This window comes from Erithacus rubecula (assembly GCF_903797595.1).
Source record: "Erithacus rubecula genome assembly, chromosome: 14".
Classification (NCBI taxonomy): Eukaryota; Metazoa; Chordata; class Aves; order Passeriformes; family Muscicapidae; genus Erithacus; species Erithacus rubecula.
Genome location: NC_136666.1, coordinates 9,218,700 through 9,234,687, shown reverse-complemented (window position 1 = coordinate 9,234,687; position 15,988 = coordinate 9,218,700). Strand labels below are relative to the sequence as shown.

The window sequence follows — 15,988 nt, the reverse complement described above, 5'->3', positions numbered from 1 at the left end:
AGTTATTTATACTTTGTGAAGGTCCCAACCCAGCCCAGCATGACACAGGCTACAAGAAAGTTCTGAACCCACCTGAGAGCAGCGACACATCGGTTGGAAAGACCTCTGTACCCCAGGCTGTCTGATTCTCAGGCTGAGTGGCAGACTCTGTCTCCATGGTCACCTCCTCCCCAGAGGGCACCCCCTCCACTCCAGGGATCACTTGTGTTGCCAGCACATCTTCCAAGAACGGGGTCACCCCCTCCTCCTCCACGGGAGGCAGAGCTGGAACAAAAAAACATCAGAGAGAGCTGCCAAAAACCCACAATCCAAGACACCACTGAAGAGCCTCACTCAAACCAGCAGCCCAGCATGCCCAGGCTCCCTTTGTAAACCCCTTTCCCAAGCAGACGGGTTTTTGGGCGGTACCTCTGAAGCAGAAGGCGTGGTGCCGGGACAGCGGGTCGGGGAAGCCGGTCTGGTTGTGGTGCTGGTACACGGTCCTGACGCCGGGCGCGTCCCCGCCGCAGGCGGCGCGGGGGCTGACGATGGGGTACCGCAGGCTGCCGTCCGCCAGCCAGCCCGCGTAGCACCGGTCCAGGCCCTGCTTCCAGGCGGCGTGCAGCTGCCCGACAGAGGCCAGCGTGGCGTTCTGGCCCTCGCAGAACCGCTGCGCCTCCGCCAAGGTGAACTGCTCCGGCTGCGTTGCGAAGAACACGTCGCCTGAGGGATGGGAGGGAAAACACTGGTGAGTCCCTGCATCCCAGACATCGACAGGCAGAGGTGGAGGTGTGGAGCACGCTTTTGCTCCACAGTAATGCCCAGGGGATGGGAGGATGTACCCTTGAGCCTGTCGATGTAGCAGTACACGTCGTAGGTCTCCGAGGCTGGGCGCATGCCGTATGACCGCACACCTGGAGTGTTCTCCTTGTCTCCTATGCAGTTATTTCGGGGATTCACAATGGGATACCTACCAAAAAAGGAAGAGAGGACGTAATCCAAGGTCAACCTTATGTAGCCAGGACTGAGAACCTCAATGTGCCTGGGAGTGGGACATGAACTCTTCACTGTTTGAGGTGCTCAGAGCCCTCAGTGTGATTTGGAGCCAAGTTCACCTACAGCTCGAGGCAATAAATACAAATTTCCTGCTACTCTTCCTACACCAGGAGGGCTCACTGGTACAAGATGTACACACAGGTTAGGAAATGAGAAAAAGAAGTGGACAAGAATACCTCTATTGGCCACTGAACATCGTGGCCTGGAAAAAATTTTGTGTCAGCAAAGCTTTCAATGTTGATGAGGAGAGCAGCAGGACAAAACAGAGAAACGCCTCAATTTCATGGCTGGATAGACATTTGGAAGGGTGTCTTCCTGATGTCAGTGTCACTTTACCTGACTGTCTGGTCCCGCAGCCAGCCAGCATCACACTGGTCGAAGCCAGCCTCGTAGGCAGCCTGGAGCTGCTGGGGCGTGGCGATGACGGCGCTGTTCTCCAGGCAGGCCTGCTGGGCTTGCACGAAGGAGAAGGCGTATCTGCTGCTGGCTGCACGGTAGTGAAACACCACACCTGGGGGAAGAGAAGCTGTGTGAGACAGCAGGTACAGGAGCCCCCTGCACAGAGATGTGTGGCCAGAAACAATCTTCCAAAAAACAGTGCAAGGACCAGCCCCTCTCAAACCCCTTTTGATGGAAACGCCTCATTCATGGAGCTCTGCTGCCATTGAGGATGATGTTCTGGGGGTCTCTTTAGCTTTTCTCTAAGGTCTTTCTGCCTTGACGTCCCCCTTCCCTGGAGTCAGATGCATATAGGAGAGCAGAGTGTGACTACTGCAACCCAAGCATGAGCCAGCTGAGCCCTGGTCAACACCTGACAGGGTGACCCACAGTCTTTTCCTCTCCCCTCCTGCCCTACTGTGCTGGAGTTAGCCTGTCCCTGATCTCAGACAGGCCTGTGCACCTCCAGGGACCTGGATGCCCTCTGTGATGGCAGAAACTCAGGCTGTTTTCAACTGAATGGTGATTACCTCTAGAACGAACAGACCTTTGGGCTTCTCAGGGTCCTGGTGTCTTACCTGTGGGGGAGATGGGCTGCTCAGGAAGGTGCCCAGCACCAGGGGCAGCTGTCACTCGCACGAGCTGATCTTCCACTGTGAATGCTGAGGCAGACTCCAGTCCTGGCGTGGCAGTCACCCCCATGACCTGCTCCACCGAGCTCACCTCTGCTGTTTCGGTGGCACTAGCAGTGCCTAAAGCTATGGTGGTGATGGCAGTGCCTAAATCTATGGTGGTGATGGCAGTGCCTAAATCTATGGTGGTGGCCTCTTCAGGTGCAGTCCAGGTGGCCGTGACATCCTCCCTGGTGGCGTTTTCCTCCTCTGTGGCAGCTGTCTCTGCTGTGGCAGCGCTGGTGAAGAGGTCTGGCAGGGCGGTGAAGCCCTGCTCCAGCCCGGTGGCCGTGGGGGTGACCTCGATGGGCTCCAGGGTGGCGATGCTGCCGCGCGCCTCCTCCTCCGTGGCGTTGTGTGACAGAGGCAGCTCCACCTCGGTCTGGGTGACAGTCTGCACGGTGAAAGCGCCGCCCAGCCCGCTCCCTGTCTCGTCAATGAACTGCCCTGGGACCAGGCTCTCCATGTCGTCCCCTGCATCAGGACACAAAGCAGCAATCAGAGGATAGTGTCAGTCTGGTGAGGTGAACTGGCTGGTGCTGCCTCCAAGAAGCAGCCGGGTATCTCTGGCTCTGAGAGGATTAGGGAAATCGTGACAGTTTGGTAAAATAAATGTTTTTCCTTCCTCCACTGTGGCTCTGTGCAACACCTCAGCACGGAGGGCATGGTCATGAGCCACCTCACGCTCCAAATCTGGTTAACCAGCGGGGACACTGCCTGCACTCCTGCCAGTTCTTCCCAGGGACACCCTGCCCATATCCAAGTCTGTACTGACCTCTAGTGCCTGCTGCAAAGAAGTTAAGGTGGACGGAGGGAAGTCAGGGAGCTTGGATAATCTCCATGGCACATCTGTCTGAGCTGTGGGAGAAGGATAACTGGATCCTCACACTCGGTGTGTGACACCTCAGCAGGATCACGATCTCCTTCTGCTCTGCTCAGGCCATGGCTTGAGAGCTCCTCCCATATAACCTACTCCTTGCAGGATAGCCAAGGCCACTTGCTGTACCAAACATTCAAATAGCTCCCACCTTTCCCCTTCCAAATCACTTCCCTGCTCAAGTCACACCCCTTGGGCCAAGGAGAATGTGTTTAACATGGCACTGAGCAGCTCAGCTGACAAGGACAATGGTTTGCAGAGCAGCATGAAACAGAACTGTGAGGACAGCGAAGGGAGGGATGCATCACATCTTGGATGTGCAGCAAGGCAGGTCTTGGCTGGGGAGGGAAAATGTGCGAGCCAATGGCTGCATTTTCTTCTAATAATGCTTTCCCTGCTCTATTTCCTCTTCCATTTTACTGCTAGTTCATTTTAGCCAGTACCTTTCAGATATCAAGGGATTCAGAGATTTCTATAAAGATGCTCAGACAGCGACTGATCATATGTAGCAGTTTCAGAGACAAACCCTGAGATAACCAGCAGGCTGTGGCTTGGTGACCCAGTCTTTAGCTTGGCCATATAACTGGGTACCTAAACGGGTCTGGGAGATGTATCTGGGCACAACAGATCTGATCAGAAAGGTTTCAATGCATACTTTAAAATTTATTTTAACCATCACAATCCTATTTGACTGTTAGCCCCTGGTTGCCCTGAATAGACCATATATCAGTATTTCCCCCTCTTCTTGCTGCAGGGAAAAATGTGAATTGAAAGAAGGGGGAAGCAGCTGGGATGCTCTTCTCTTCCTGGGTGCAATTTTAATCCACAATTCCCAGAGACTGCGTCGGTCTCAGATTTATCCCTGCATGGAAACTCAGTCACGCATCTGTACCGCATCACAATTCATCACTACACACATCTTCAGGCTCAGACCTGTTCTCTTTCTCTATCGCTTCCTTCTCCAGCATTCAAAATCTTGTATAAGAAGCACCTGAACTCTGCTTTGTGTCTCCAGGAGAGCTTTAAAAGCAGGAGGGTGTGGGAGGACTGGAGAGACATGGACTGTGTTACACCCACCTCTGCAGAGCTCCCCATGTACAGGTCAAGCAGACCTTTCTAGATCTGCTTTCTCCCTCAACATCAGCAGAGGACTGAGTCCTTTGCCAAACTGGCTTTCTCCCCTCTCTTTATTTTTTTTTTTAAACCTAATGTCTTAGTTACTATATAAAGATGTGCCTGAAAGTGTGTATTCTGTCACCATCTGTTAAAAAACAGGTGGGGCATTGTTCTTTATCTTTTACATGATCCCTGCTTCCTCCAGGAAGATATCTTCTGTTAATGGGTCGTTGAGTCCCACTGCATGACTGATAAAATTACATCATCCCATAGTGCGATGCTCCACCCAGGGGAGGAGCCAAACATTTCCTGCCTAGATAAAAACTGAGATTTGGAACACCAAAACAACTTTTCCCACTAGTTTCCAGAGGACAAGAGCTACCAGACCTTTCTACAGGATCACTACTTCAACAAGACCACTTCATCTGGACTGCTACCATTCTAACTAGCGGCGTGTCAGGTTGCATTCCAATTCTGTCAGTGGTTTTCTTCTGTACTATTGCATCCATTTTACTTTTTCTCTTTTTTTCCTATTAAATCATATTTCTAACTTGAAGCCTCTCACTGGTTTGCTTTCAAAGCACTTTCCCCAGGAGCAAGCAGCAAGCAGAGCGTGTCTCGGTGCCGGCGCGGCGCTCACCGCTGTAGCAGATGGCGTCGTAGCGCGAGTCGGGGTGCGGGTAGCCCGTCTGGTTGGGGTGCAGGTACACCGTCCTCACGCCCACCAGGTTGCCCCCGCAGTTGGGCCGGGCCCTGGAGATGGGGTAGCGCACGCTGCGGTCGCCCAGCCAGCCGGCGCTGCACACGTCCATGCCGTCCTTCCAGGCCAGGTACAGCTCTCCCGTGGTGGCCAGGCGCGCTCCCAAACTGCGGCACTTGTCCAAAGCTTCTTGGAATGTGAACTTCTCCGGGGCAGTGGCATAGAAGACTTTGCCTGCAATCACACCACCCATTAGCACAAGAATTACCTGTCGCCCGTTACAGGCTCAGGGAGAATCTTAAAGGATTTTTCCAGTCTAGCTTTCTCAGGCTCAGCTAGGGTTTTTCCCAAGCTAGAGACCTTTCTCTACTGTAAACATAAGAGAAAGAATTATAACAAAATATAAACACCTGCTGGATCTGTGAGAAAGTCTGGGACAAGAGGTGTCCTTTCTCTAACCAATGAACTGTCTGTATTCTGTTTTTCACGAACTGTCTTATTTAAAGCAATGGCCTTCTTCAATAAATCTCTCTCTCTCTTGCTCTTCCTTGCTGCATGCAAGAGGGAGTCACGCTACTGTGTCCTTTTGCTGCTCTGTAGCCCATTATACAGTAACAATTATCTGTAGATTTTAACCCCAATTCCCTTTCTGCTCCTCTCCACTCCTAAGAGTTTGGATGAGATGAAGACCCCTGTGTATTAGAGCTGAAATGCAAGCCCATGTAGCTGAGTTCGTGAAGACCAGAAGAAAGTAAGTTTTACAGACCAAATGCAAATTTGAACAAAACACACAACACCAGCTGGAGCTACACGGCAAGGGGGAAATAAAGGACAATTGCAGTTTTGTTGTGCTGAATATTTCAAAGGAATAAGCATGAATGATTGACACATCTGAATGTCACACACTCAAATGGCTGACCAGGCAGGACTCTGGTGGAGGTTAGACGGACTCCACCCTTGTACTGCATTAGTCATTTGACATTAAAATTGTCCAAGGTCTAATAAAAGGACTGTAGAGAACATTTGGCCAGGGTATGTGCTTTTCCAGCTTTAACCTGTCTTTTCTTTATTTGCTGCTGCCCAGTCTAGGCATGATCAGGGTTTGTCTGCTTCAGTGTTTAGTAATGACAAAAGCCCCAAATCACCTTGCATTTGCTCTGCATAGCAGTAAACATCATAGGTTTCATCTGGCTCACGGACACCGTAGGTCCTCACTCCTGGAAATTCATCCTTGTCGCCATAGCAGCGCTCCCGGGGCCAGTGGATGGGGTACCTGAGAGAGAGAGTGTGGATAAGGAGTGAGGGGCAGGGCCCTGGCAGCAGAGAAGGCTGGGAGGGAGCTGTAGAGCACTGCCCACTGTGGTGATTTATGGCTTTACCCAGGTTATGGGGAAGGGAAAGGATGATCTGCTGTCTTGCCCTCAGTCTGATGATCCTTGGAACACTGACCAAAGACATCAGCACAAGGTGTCTCCCCAGCAAGGGATGCACAGCTCAGTCTGGCTGAGCCAAATTCGTGCATCTTGGCACAGCATTGCTTTTGTTCAGGGAAGAAGGAGGATCAGGATACAGCCATTGTTGACTCAGTTGTCATCAGCTGAGGAGGACAGTGGTCACTCTGCTCTCCTACTAGAGATTCCCCTCCAGCAGAGAATGGCTTGCAATCCACCACCCCCCTCTGCACACCAGCAGTTACAACAGCTGCGATTTAGCAACCCTTTTCAGTTGGTGCCTTCATTACAGGAGTCCTTCCCTGACAAAGCTGCTGTGGTTTTCCTTCCCCTGCGTGACTGCTCACCTGACAGTCTGATCAGCCAGCCAGCCAGCATCACACTGCTCGTACCCATCCTCATAGGCAGCCTGCAGCTGCTCGGGGGTAGCAATGACAGCACTGTTCTGGATACAGGCCTGCTTGGCCTTCTCAAAGTTCAGGGTGTACCTTGTGGAGATTGCTCTGTAGTGGAACACGATGCCTGGAAAAGACAATGGACATCACTCACAATCACCAGCCCCTTACCTTCCAGAGAAAAAGGCAAAATCAAACGTCGTCTTGTACAGTCCTGCAGTGGAAGCTGTCTCCCTGTCATACAGAAAGCAAAAACTGCAAAAAGAGAAGGATTGTACAAAACTTTCATTATTTTATCCACTTATTACTAGGACAGGCTTTGCAATACCGCAATGGAAGTTTTTCCAGAACAGCCAAATTCTCCAGATGAGGGCATCCCATCTCCTAAAATGTTTGGAAAAAATAAAGGTCTGATAAAGGCCCTGTTCCAACTTTACCCGCCTGAGTAATAGCCCAGTGTGTCCAGTGCCACCTCCTGCCAAGGATGTTGTATTGCTGTCTCTGTAACTCACCTTCTGCCAGAAGAGCCATTTTCTTGCCATATTCTGCCATGAGTCATTTTACTGGTTTGTTTAGTCTGCTCCTAGCCTGCTAAAATAAATGCTTGGCTCACGGCTTCTCCACCCATCACCTTATCTGTGACCTGAGAGAAAGGGCTTATCCCTACAAGGAGAGCACTCTGCAAGACAGTGAGAGCAAAGAGCAAGGGCAGGACCCCACCTTTGACGAGGACCTCGATTGTGTCGTGCCTGTCCTCAATGCCGTGCATCACCTCGCAGCGGTAAATGCCGGTGTGGTTGGACCTCAGCGCCCTGATCTCCAGCGAGGCGTCCGTGGGGATGGCGGGGTAGTTGGGCAGGGAGATCACCTCCCTGTACTGGCTGTTGAGCCGGATCTTCCCCCCTGTGGCCACCAGCAAGACAACCTCGGTGCCATTGGAGAGCTTGCTCCATTTGATCCGTGGGGTCAGCATGACGCTGCTGTCCTGCTCCTCTGGGATGTTGAAGTAACACGGGATGTTCAAGGAGCTTCCCAGGATAACACGCAGGGGAGACTGCTCAGGTATCTTGACTTCCAGGCCATCACTGCTGTCTGCCAGGTCCCAAACAGAGCAATGGTTACATCAATCACACATCTAGTGCAAATATCCCGTGTTTCCGTATGATCCAGTGCCTATATCTGCAGTGCAAATCTGTGCTCACAGATTCAAACATGACCTGTTTGGTCTAGTCTAGAGAGGGAAGTTATGGCAATGACAACTGCACCGTGGCTGCTTTTGAGATTTGGACCAGTGCTGGATATGGGAATGAAGGGAACAAAGGGCTCTGCTGCAGCCTAGCTGCTGCCCACACTAGGAAATCACACCTGATAATGTTTCAAAAGGGAAATGCTGGAATTCTCTTAGCTTCCCCACAAATCTGCAGCTATCTCCCTGGCTTCCCAAGCACCAGAGCAGTGAGAGGCTGTGAGAGCAGCCATCCAAACAGAGGAGCCTTGTGTGTGCACAGCACAGATCATGGGCTGTGCATCATCTATTTCTAGGGGCTGCCTGTCCTTGGGGAGGGGAGCAGAGGGCAGCACATGGCTCAGTCCTGCCTTGCCATGCCCTGGACACGTACCTGAGAGCTCCACAGAGTTGGCTGCCGTGATGACTTGCAAACACACAAACACTAATAGTAAAGTGGTCATAATTTACCTGCAAGAAACAACACAGGGAGAAAGGATTTGTGTATGTTCACAGGGAGCTGAGTGCAGTGGATGATGCTGCAGGGCAGAGCAATGTTTTCAGCTGCTCCTAAAGCCTCCTACACTCCTTACACCAGCAGGGAAAACCTGTCCTTGGGGAAGGATTCTCCCTCAAAGTGCCACTTGCTTCCGGAAATCAGTCCATGAGACAAATAAATAAAATGCTCTGCTATGTACAACAGTCTGAAGTGTTATTATATATCACTTAATATATTGCTTTCCCACTCTCTCTTGTGATTCAGTCTTACCTGTGGAGCAGAAATACAATTTTACAACAGGTCTCCACACACCTATTACGTATTACACAAGAGAGACCATCACATCCACCAAGCCTTTGTCTCAGAACAGGAGCTATCCCTCAATGGGCATCCCAAATCCAGCCAACACTGGCTCTCAGGCCAGAGGGTTGGAAGAATTTTGTATTCCTTAAAATGCTCTGATGGGAAATCTGCCCTCTGCATGGTGGAAAAGTCAAATGTTACAACTCTTTTGTCCAACACTTCTGCACTGAGAGCTAGCATATCCTCAAGTGCAAATTGATCCAGAACTAATACAAGAAATGCACAGCATACAGTTCTGGACATCTTAAATCCACTCTAAAAATATCTTCTTGGAATCCCTCAATCAGTCAGAGCAACCTGCTTCTTCTGAAGGCCTCAGGAAAATAAAGGATCATGCTGCTGACATTGAGTGACAGAAGCAATATAGAGAGGCCAGCTAATTTAATCCTAACTGGATTACCATCCACTATAATATCATACCAATTTAAATCACCAAAGACTCAAGTTGGTTTCAATATTTCAAATAAAAACCTGGTCCTCTGGAAACCCAGCACAGTTTGGCATCACTTTTCAGCCCTGACTCAGAAGGAAGGACCACACCTACTGAATCACTGGTGTTTCCTTTGAGGAAATTGAATATTGGCTGTTTCACTCCTATGATCTAGAAAGATTCCAGATGACTTCAGCTGACAGGTAACATTCCAGGTATATGCCTACTGGACTTGTAGAAAACTCCATTACATATCCTCAGTGGCACAAGAAAAGGTCAAAAATAAACCCCATCCTGTACAGTTCAGCATTAACCTTTCACTTATGAAAAAACTGCACTCATTCATTTGAATCTGACACACCACAAAACCTTATCTTTAGTGAATAGAGACAGCTCTACTGGCAGAAAACAGGAGAGAACACATTGGCAGAGGAATGGGAGGCTTCAGTTTGCAGCTGTAGGGCTAAACAAGATCAAATGGAGATAACCCATTTTCTGCTGTGCATGGGAATAAAATTTCAGGTAAGTGTAACCTCAGGGAGAACTCTGGGAGTTTACCTGTGTTTGGGTGTGTCTCTGGTGAGGGCGTGATGTCTGCACAAACAATTCATTACACATTACAGATGACTGCCCTGCTGCAGAGGAGGTGAAAGAGTCTGGCAGCCAGCACTGGGTCAGTGGGAGGGGGCTGTGCCCACAGGATGGGCTGTGAGGGACAATGAACTGCTTTCTGCTCCTCAGTAAAACAAGGGGAGCTGGAAACACCATGAGTTACTGACAAACAGCCTGAAATCAGCTTGGCCAAGCAGCTGTGCCAGGGAGTCCCTGAAGAGCTGGCTCAGTGAGCTGCTGGCCACTGATGCTGGTTCATAATCTCTGCTGGAGCGCTGGGGCAGGGCCCAAGGCTGGAGCACTGAGTGCACAGTCAGCCAAGATACACAAGGATGAGCCTCATAAGTACATGCTAGCTTGATTGACATAAATTCCAGGCAAAATAATGGAAAATCTGATACAGTGTTCAGTTCATTAAGCACTGAAGAATAGATGTAATACTAATCTTAGTTAAGGCACTTGTGTATAAAACAGGTGCTTCCAACCTTATATTATTTGGCATGATACTGAGCTTGTTTGATAAAGCTGCCTGCATGGATGCAACACAATGTAATTAGATTTTGATAAGGTTTGAATTTTCCAGAGTTCTATGATATGAAGATGTGTAATGTCAGTAGTACATCCATTAAAATGGCTTAGCAGAAGCCAGTCTGGTGGGTCCCTAATGGGATCCATCTGAGGGGCCTTGAGGGAAATATTTCTAATGGGCCTCTACTGGGGTTGGTGTTAGATCCAATGGGTTTCCATATAGACTGTATTTTAATAGAAGCAAACATAAAATTGCACTAGAGATCCATGCCTGACAATGGGATGTTGAGACCTAGAAAGAAGTCACTCAGGAGAGCTACTGCTATTATCCAGCAATAAATCAAACAGGAATTCCTCTCTGTGCATTAGAGGTCAACAATGGGAATACTTTGCACACCTCTGGGCTGTCATGAAGATATCAGAAAAAGGTGGTGAAGAAATAAACAAATAAACAAATAAAAAAAGAAAAACTGAGAAGTTGACAACTGTGCACAAATACTGTTTCAAGCAGTGCTAAATGGCTCTTCAACTTAGCAAAAATTCATGACCAGAATTAATATCTGGGAGACATATGCTGAGTAAACTCAACTTGGAAACAAAGCCCACATTCTGCACAGTGGATGATGGATCACTGAAACTGGTATCAAAGGAAGTGATGGAGTTTCTGTCAGGATGGATACTGCAGGGCAAAAGAGATTTGGGTAGAGGATCCTCCTAATCACTAGTAAAATACCTGTTTGAGTATTAAATAAAAACTCTTCCTTCTCCAGACTGCTCAGTTGAGGTACCTTTCTCCAACTTGAATTTTGCCAGAATCCAAGTGAGTTGAATATCTCTGAGTGTCATGAGATAAACTCAGCTGAGAGGGGCAGGCAGCTTTAGACCTGGGTTACCTACTAAAGAACAGAAACATCCTAGAGCAAGGAGAAAGAGATGTTTAAATATAACAGGATTTGGCTGCTGAAAAGGCTGATAGGGTCTGTGGCTACAGCAAACTGGTATTGTACATTGACAGTGGATAGGAGGAGAGCAGGTTCATCTGCTCATCACGTAGACATCACAGAACAGAATGCCCTAAACAGAAGAAATTTTCTTTGTCCCAAAAGCTAAGATAAGCTCATGTACTCTTAGTCTTATTCAATGTTTATGCTGGTCTTCTACAGGGAAAAACAGCCTCACATGACAACAGCTGGGACCACTGGTATCTTTGCAGTTTGGTTTAGCTATGGAGGAAAAAACCCAACCTCCTCCTGTCCCACAGAAGCCCAGAGGAAATGGGTTTTCCTTGTGAGCAGTGGTTAACAATGAGAACAACAATGTTTGGGTGTATTCTGCGAAAGCGTTGAGTCCCTGCCAGTAAGAAACCCAGCCTACTCCTCAGGGTGCTGTTTGCAATGTTGATCTTCATTTTTCATTCCCCTGAAGCATGCCAAGGAGATCCAACCCTGAGTCTGCACGCAGCTCTGGCTGGGATTCACTGTGCTGGGAATGCCTTGGATTAATATCCCCTTGTCACAGCAGCACTTCCATGCTGCAGTAATTCCACTCTGCTGTCTCCAGTGGGATGTCCAGGCCCATGGTGAGGAGTAAACAGCTGCCTGAAGGAGCAGTTCTGGAAGCAGGTGAGTAAAGAGGGAGGTCTGTGTGAGCACATGTGGACAGCACTGATGATGGAGACCTGGTCTGCCTTGAGAAGAGAGCTGGGGACATTGTTCCTGTCATTCTAAAGTAAATCTGAAAACACTGGCTGTGGGGGCAGAGCAGGGTGACCAGCTCAGGTGTGGATGCTGTCTCTTGCAGAGGTGTAGCTCAGACTGAGTGGGCTGAAGGTGCAGTTCAGTGTGTGGGAGTATCAGTGTGTGCTCACTGAGGTGGGATCTGGCACAGAGGGAAAATGCTCAAGGATAAGTGGCTGAGCTGCCAGACTGAGTAAAGACATGGAGAAGGCTGAGCAGTGGCAGGAACATCCCCTGCTCAGGATCTTGCTGGTTGGCCTCCAGCTGAATGGCTCAGGAGAGAAGTGGATCTTGGAAACACTCTGGGAATACAGTCAATGCCCCTACCATATGTGTCATAAATAACAGGCCTCTGGACATAACCTCCTCTGATTACTTCTTTGAAAACCATTGGGGTATTCTGGCTACTAGTAGAAGGTGAGCTCCTACACCCACAGGAATGACCAGATCACTGCTGGCAAACCCCTGTTCAGTTCCAGGTCCTTCTCTTCTGGCAGAAGTCACCCTGAAGAGAACTTGTTCTGCATACACTTTGGTGGAGCTGAAAAGAGAAGTTTGTCCAGGCTCCAGTGGGGAGCACTGTGAGGGGTAATTCTTGCAGCACAGAGCCTTCCAGACAGACAGCAATGATGCTTTCTGCCAGGTCCATGCTACAAAAACACCTCCCATCCCTGCAGATTGCTCTCCTGCAACACTCCATTTGCACTTTGTGAGAGAGCAGCTGGAGTAGGCAGATTTTGTGGTGAGAAGAGAGGAGGAGGCAGGATGAGTTAGACAAGGTCAGGGCTGTGCCCTGCACAGGATGACTGTCCCTGTGTGGGGTACCCAGCAGTCTGGAGCAGCAAGAATCCAACCAGACTGCCACAAAAATCCCAGCCATCCTACCATCTCCAAACAGTGCCCAAGGCAGAAACAAGGCCCTCTCCAATTCAGCCTGGGCCAGGCAGAATTCAGGAAAAAAACTCTTACCTTCCTGAAAAAGACAGGGTTGGGAATTGCTGGTATGTCCAGGAGTTCCCCACCCTGGAGAACAACTGTCCCTTTCACTGAAGTTTATTGCCACTCTATTTTACTCCTAAGACTGTGCTTCTGTATCAGGTTGTGTGCAGTGTCCTAAACTGGCTGCATATAAATGTGTTTATTTGAGAATCCAAGTGTGTGTGAGGGAAGTGTGTACCTATGTGCAGACAGGTTTAATCCCTTACTCTTCCAACCACATCCCCAGCTTTTCACAGTGCTGAAGACTGTAGAGGGAGCAGGAAAATGAAAAGTCACTACAGTGAAAGTTCAACAAAGTACCTACACAGTCATTCTGTAGAATGGAAAACGGCCAGATGGCCTGTTTGCAGCACAGCCAAAGATGTTTGCTTGATGGAAAGCATTTTCTATCCTTGTCTATTTTAAATGAGTCCCATCTGCAGTTTTTCCTGTGGCCTTTGCTTCCTCCAGACCATGCTAATCACCCTTGTTGCAACTGTCTTTTTAAAATTTTATTTTATTTTTTAATTTTATTTTCTTTTTTTAAGTAAGGGCTTATTAAGCATTTTAAGCTTCCTTATTTCTCAGTTTTGGAAAGCCTTTAGTACACTTACATTTTGCTTCTGGCAGCTAATAAAATGTCACTCATTACCTAGAAGATATGCCTGGACGTAAGGGAATGTCCAAAGACAATATTTCCTCTAAAATTATGGATATGAAGAGGCTCCTGAGCAAGAGTCAAGTTCAGCTTTGTTTATTTAGCCTTGGATCCTCTTTTCTGGTTTTCCACCCCCAGTTTATTCCCCATCAGGGAATGGACCTTAGTTTCTCTAGGACATGTGGTCACCTCCATCCAGCCTTATCTCAGCATTATTATTATTTTCAGGCACCAGGGGTTTGGTGAGGTCTGAGGAGTCCCCATCACCCAGCAGGGACATCAGGAGAGCACATCCTCTGCCCTTTGGAATCAAATGGTGGCTTCTCTTCTCCTCTGCAAATCTACAGGCTGTTCCTCTGTGATCTCTGCAAAGAAACACTTTATTGCCCCTCTGTGTGTTCTCAGCCTCTGTGCTGGAATCAGGGTTTTCGGTTAAAAACCTCAGCCAGGTCCAGGAAATGGGAGGGAAGGAAGGAGGGGGTGGGTGAAGTAAATGAGGTGGGCAAAACCCATTTTATTTCTTCTTCTTCTTCTTCTCTTTTTAAGTAAGGCAAAGCTTTGGAACAGAAATATGGCAATAAATGCACTCCTGTGATTTTTCATGTTTTTTCAGCTGTAAAGAAAATAGGAGAAATATTCCATTCTGTCTGGCTTCCTAACCATTCTGTAAGGTCTTTATGTGCAGAGCAGCTTGGATGCTGCTCCTGCCTGCTCAGTTCCTGAAACCATCCCTGCAACAATAAAGTATTTTTTTTTTCCCCAGTCAGAAAGACACATGGCAGCAACTGCTCAGATATTTTGCCAGAGGGATGTGGTCCTGACAGCCCTGCAGCAGTGGCTGCCTGGATTGCTCCAGGGGCATGAGCTCCTCTCTGCCCTCTGACACAGACACCCAAAGCTCTATGCCCTTTTCAGTGTCTTTATGACTTCTCTTCCAATAAAACAGCTGCAGTCTGTTACAGTCTGACTGTTTATCTGATTATATTGCTCACACACTACGGGAAAAGCCAAAATGCTCAAGGTTGTAGGCTCATGCTTTCAATGAGCAAGGTGCCAGAAGAAATCTTTACAAAACATAAACAGTCCTGTGCTAGGCTCAGCTAATAATCCAAGCTCAGACAGATGGGCTGGAACAAAACTCCTACTGAACACAAAAGGTTTCCCAAGCATTAATCTCTTTTCTGATATCTGCCACAGAACAGCTCTCATCTTCTCCTGATTTACATTGGGTTTACATTATATCTCCATTGATTTCAGCGACAAGTTAAACACCAGGACAGCAGAAGTCCACACCACCATCTATTTCCAAACTATCCCTCTTGCAGGAAAACCAGAACTGTCTGCCACTAGCAACATCCATCACAGTAATTTTTCTGTCCTTCAAGGACAGAGAAGTTGCAAAACACTCACTATGGCAAGCAGATGACAGCTGGAGCCTTTCAGGCAAGGTGTGGGATCAGCACCAAGCCCTGAGCTGCCATGGCTCCAAGTGTCTGCTTGATGTGGAAAGCCAGAGCTACACTCCAACAGGCACTGGAGCCTCTGAATTCAAGGGAACAATGAGCCTTTGAGACTGGTTGAAGCTCACACTCAAAATCCTCTCTCGTCCAAGAGGAGGAACTGAAACTTCTGAAGAGCAGTTAATCTCCTTATAAAATAGGTGTCTTAGCTGAGAACCTTTAAAGAGGGGTTCAGACTTTTCTGACAGCTAGCAAGGGAGCCTGGAGCACTGCTAGACATCTAATTTTTAGAAACTGGTGGGTGATTATGCACTTCATAAAGTCTCCTTATATTCTGTGCACTTTTTTCTGGAGCTGCTGTCAGCCTTAAATGAAACTCCCCCAGACATGGGAAGCAAAACCAGCAAAACAAAAAAGAAGATAAACCAGATCCTCTCCAGATGTGAGGTGTGAAGATGGCAGCTTGGGCCATGATCCAAGGAAGTCAATAGCAAGTCCTTCAACTGACAACTTTTTACATCCAAATTCACTGGCTCACTATAAATCCCATGAAACCACAAAAGCTGTTTCTCTGCACCTAGGATCCAAGCTACCAAAGCCCAGTGAGGAGGAGGAGGAAGAAAAGATTGAGTGACCTGGAAAATCCTCTGAATAGGAGGACAGGTAAAGCTCATCTGAGTGGCAGCATCAACTTGTCCCCACCACAGGATATCCTATTGCTCTGCTGGAGCATGTGGATGATGTACAGGCTGCGCTGGAGATTTTACCTTGTGCAGAATTTGACTTCTCTCTTGTTTCAGGAGAAGGCTGAAACCT

The 15,988-nt window shown here is 48.4% G+C and overlaps 1 protein-coding gene across 1 annotated transcript in view; it reads right to left on the bottom strand.

Annotated features, from left to right (window-relative positions):
* The window catches only part of ACAN (aggrecan), a 47,308-nt gene that overhangs the window by 17,872 nt on the left and 13,448 nt on the right, over nucleotides 1-15,988 (bottom strand). The window contains exons 2-11 of the mRNA XM_079318450.1: nucleotides 8,303-8,379; nucleotides 7,404-7,775; nucleotides 6,636-6,810; nucleotides 5,983-6,110; nucleotides 4,778-5,071; nucleotides 2,052-2,618; nucleotides 1,372-1,546; nucleotides 822-949; nucleotides 409-702; nucleotides 73-264 (exon numbers count right to left, since the gene is read on the bottom strand). Coding sequence (XP_079174576.1) covers nucleotides 73-264; nucleotides 409-702; nucleotides 822-949; nucleotides 1,372-1,546; nucleotides 2,052-2,618; nucleotides 4,778-5,071; nucleotides 5,983-6,110; nucleotides 6,636-6,810; nucleotides 7,404-7,775; nucleotides 8,303-8,372 — 2,395 coding nt within the window. The 5' untranslated portion in view covers nucleotides 8,373-8,379. The remainder of the gene's footprint in view (nucleotides 1-72; nucleotides 265-408; nucleotides 703-821; nucleotides 950-1,371; nucleotides 1,547-2,051; nucleotides 2,619-4,777; nucleotides 5,072-5,982; nucleotides 6,111-6,635; nucleotides 6,811-7,403; nucleotides 7,776-8,302; nucleotides 8,380-15,988) is intronic.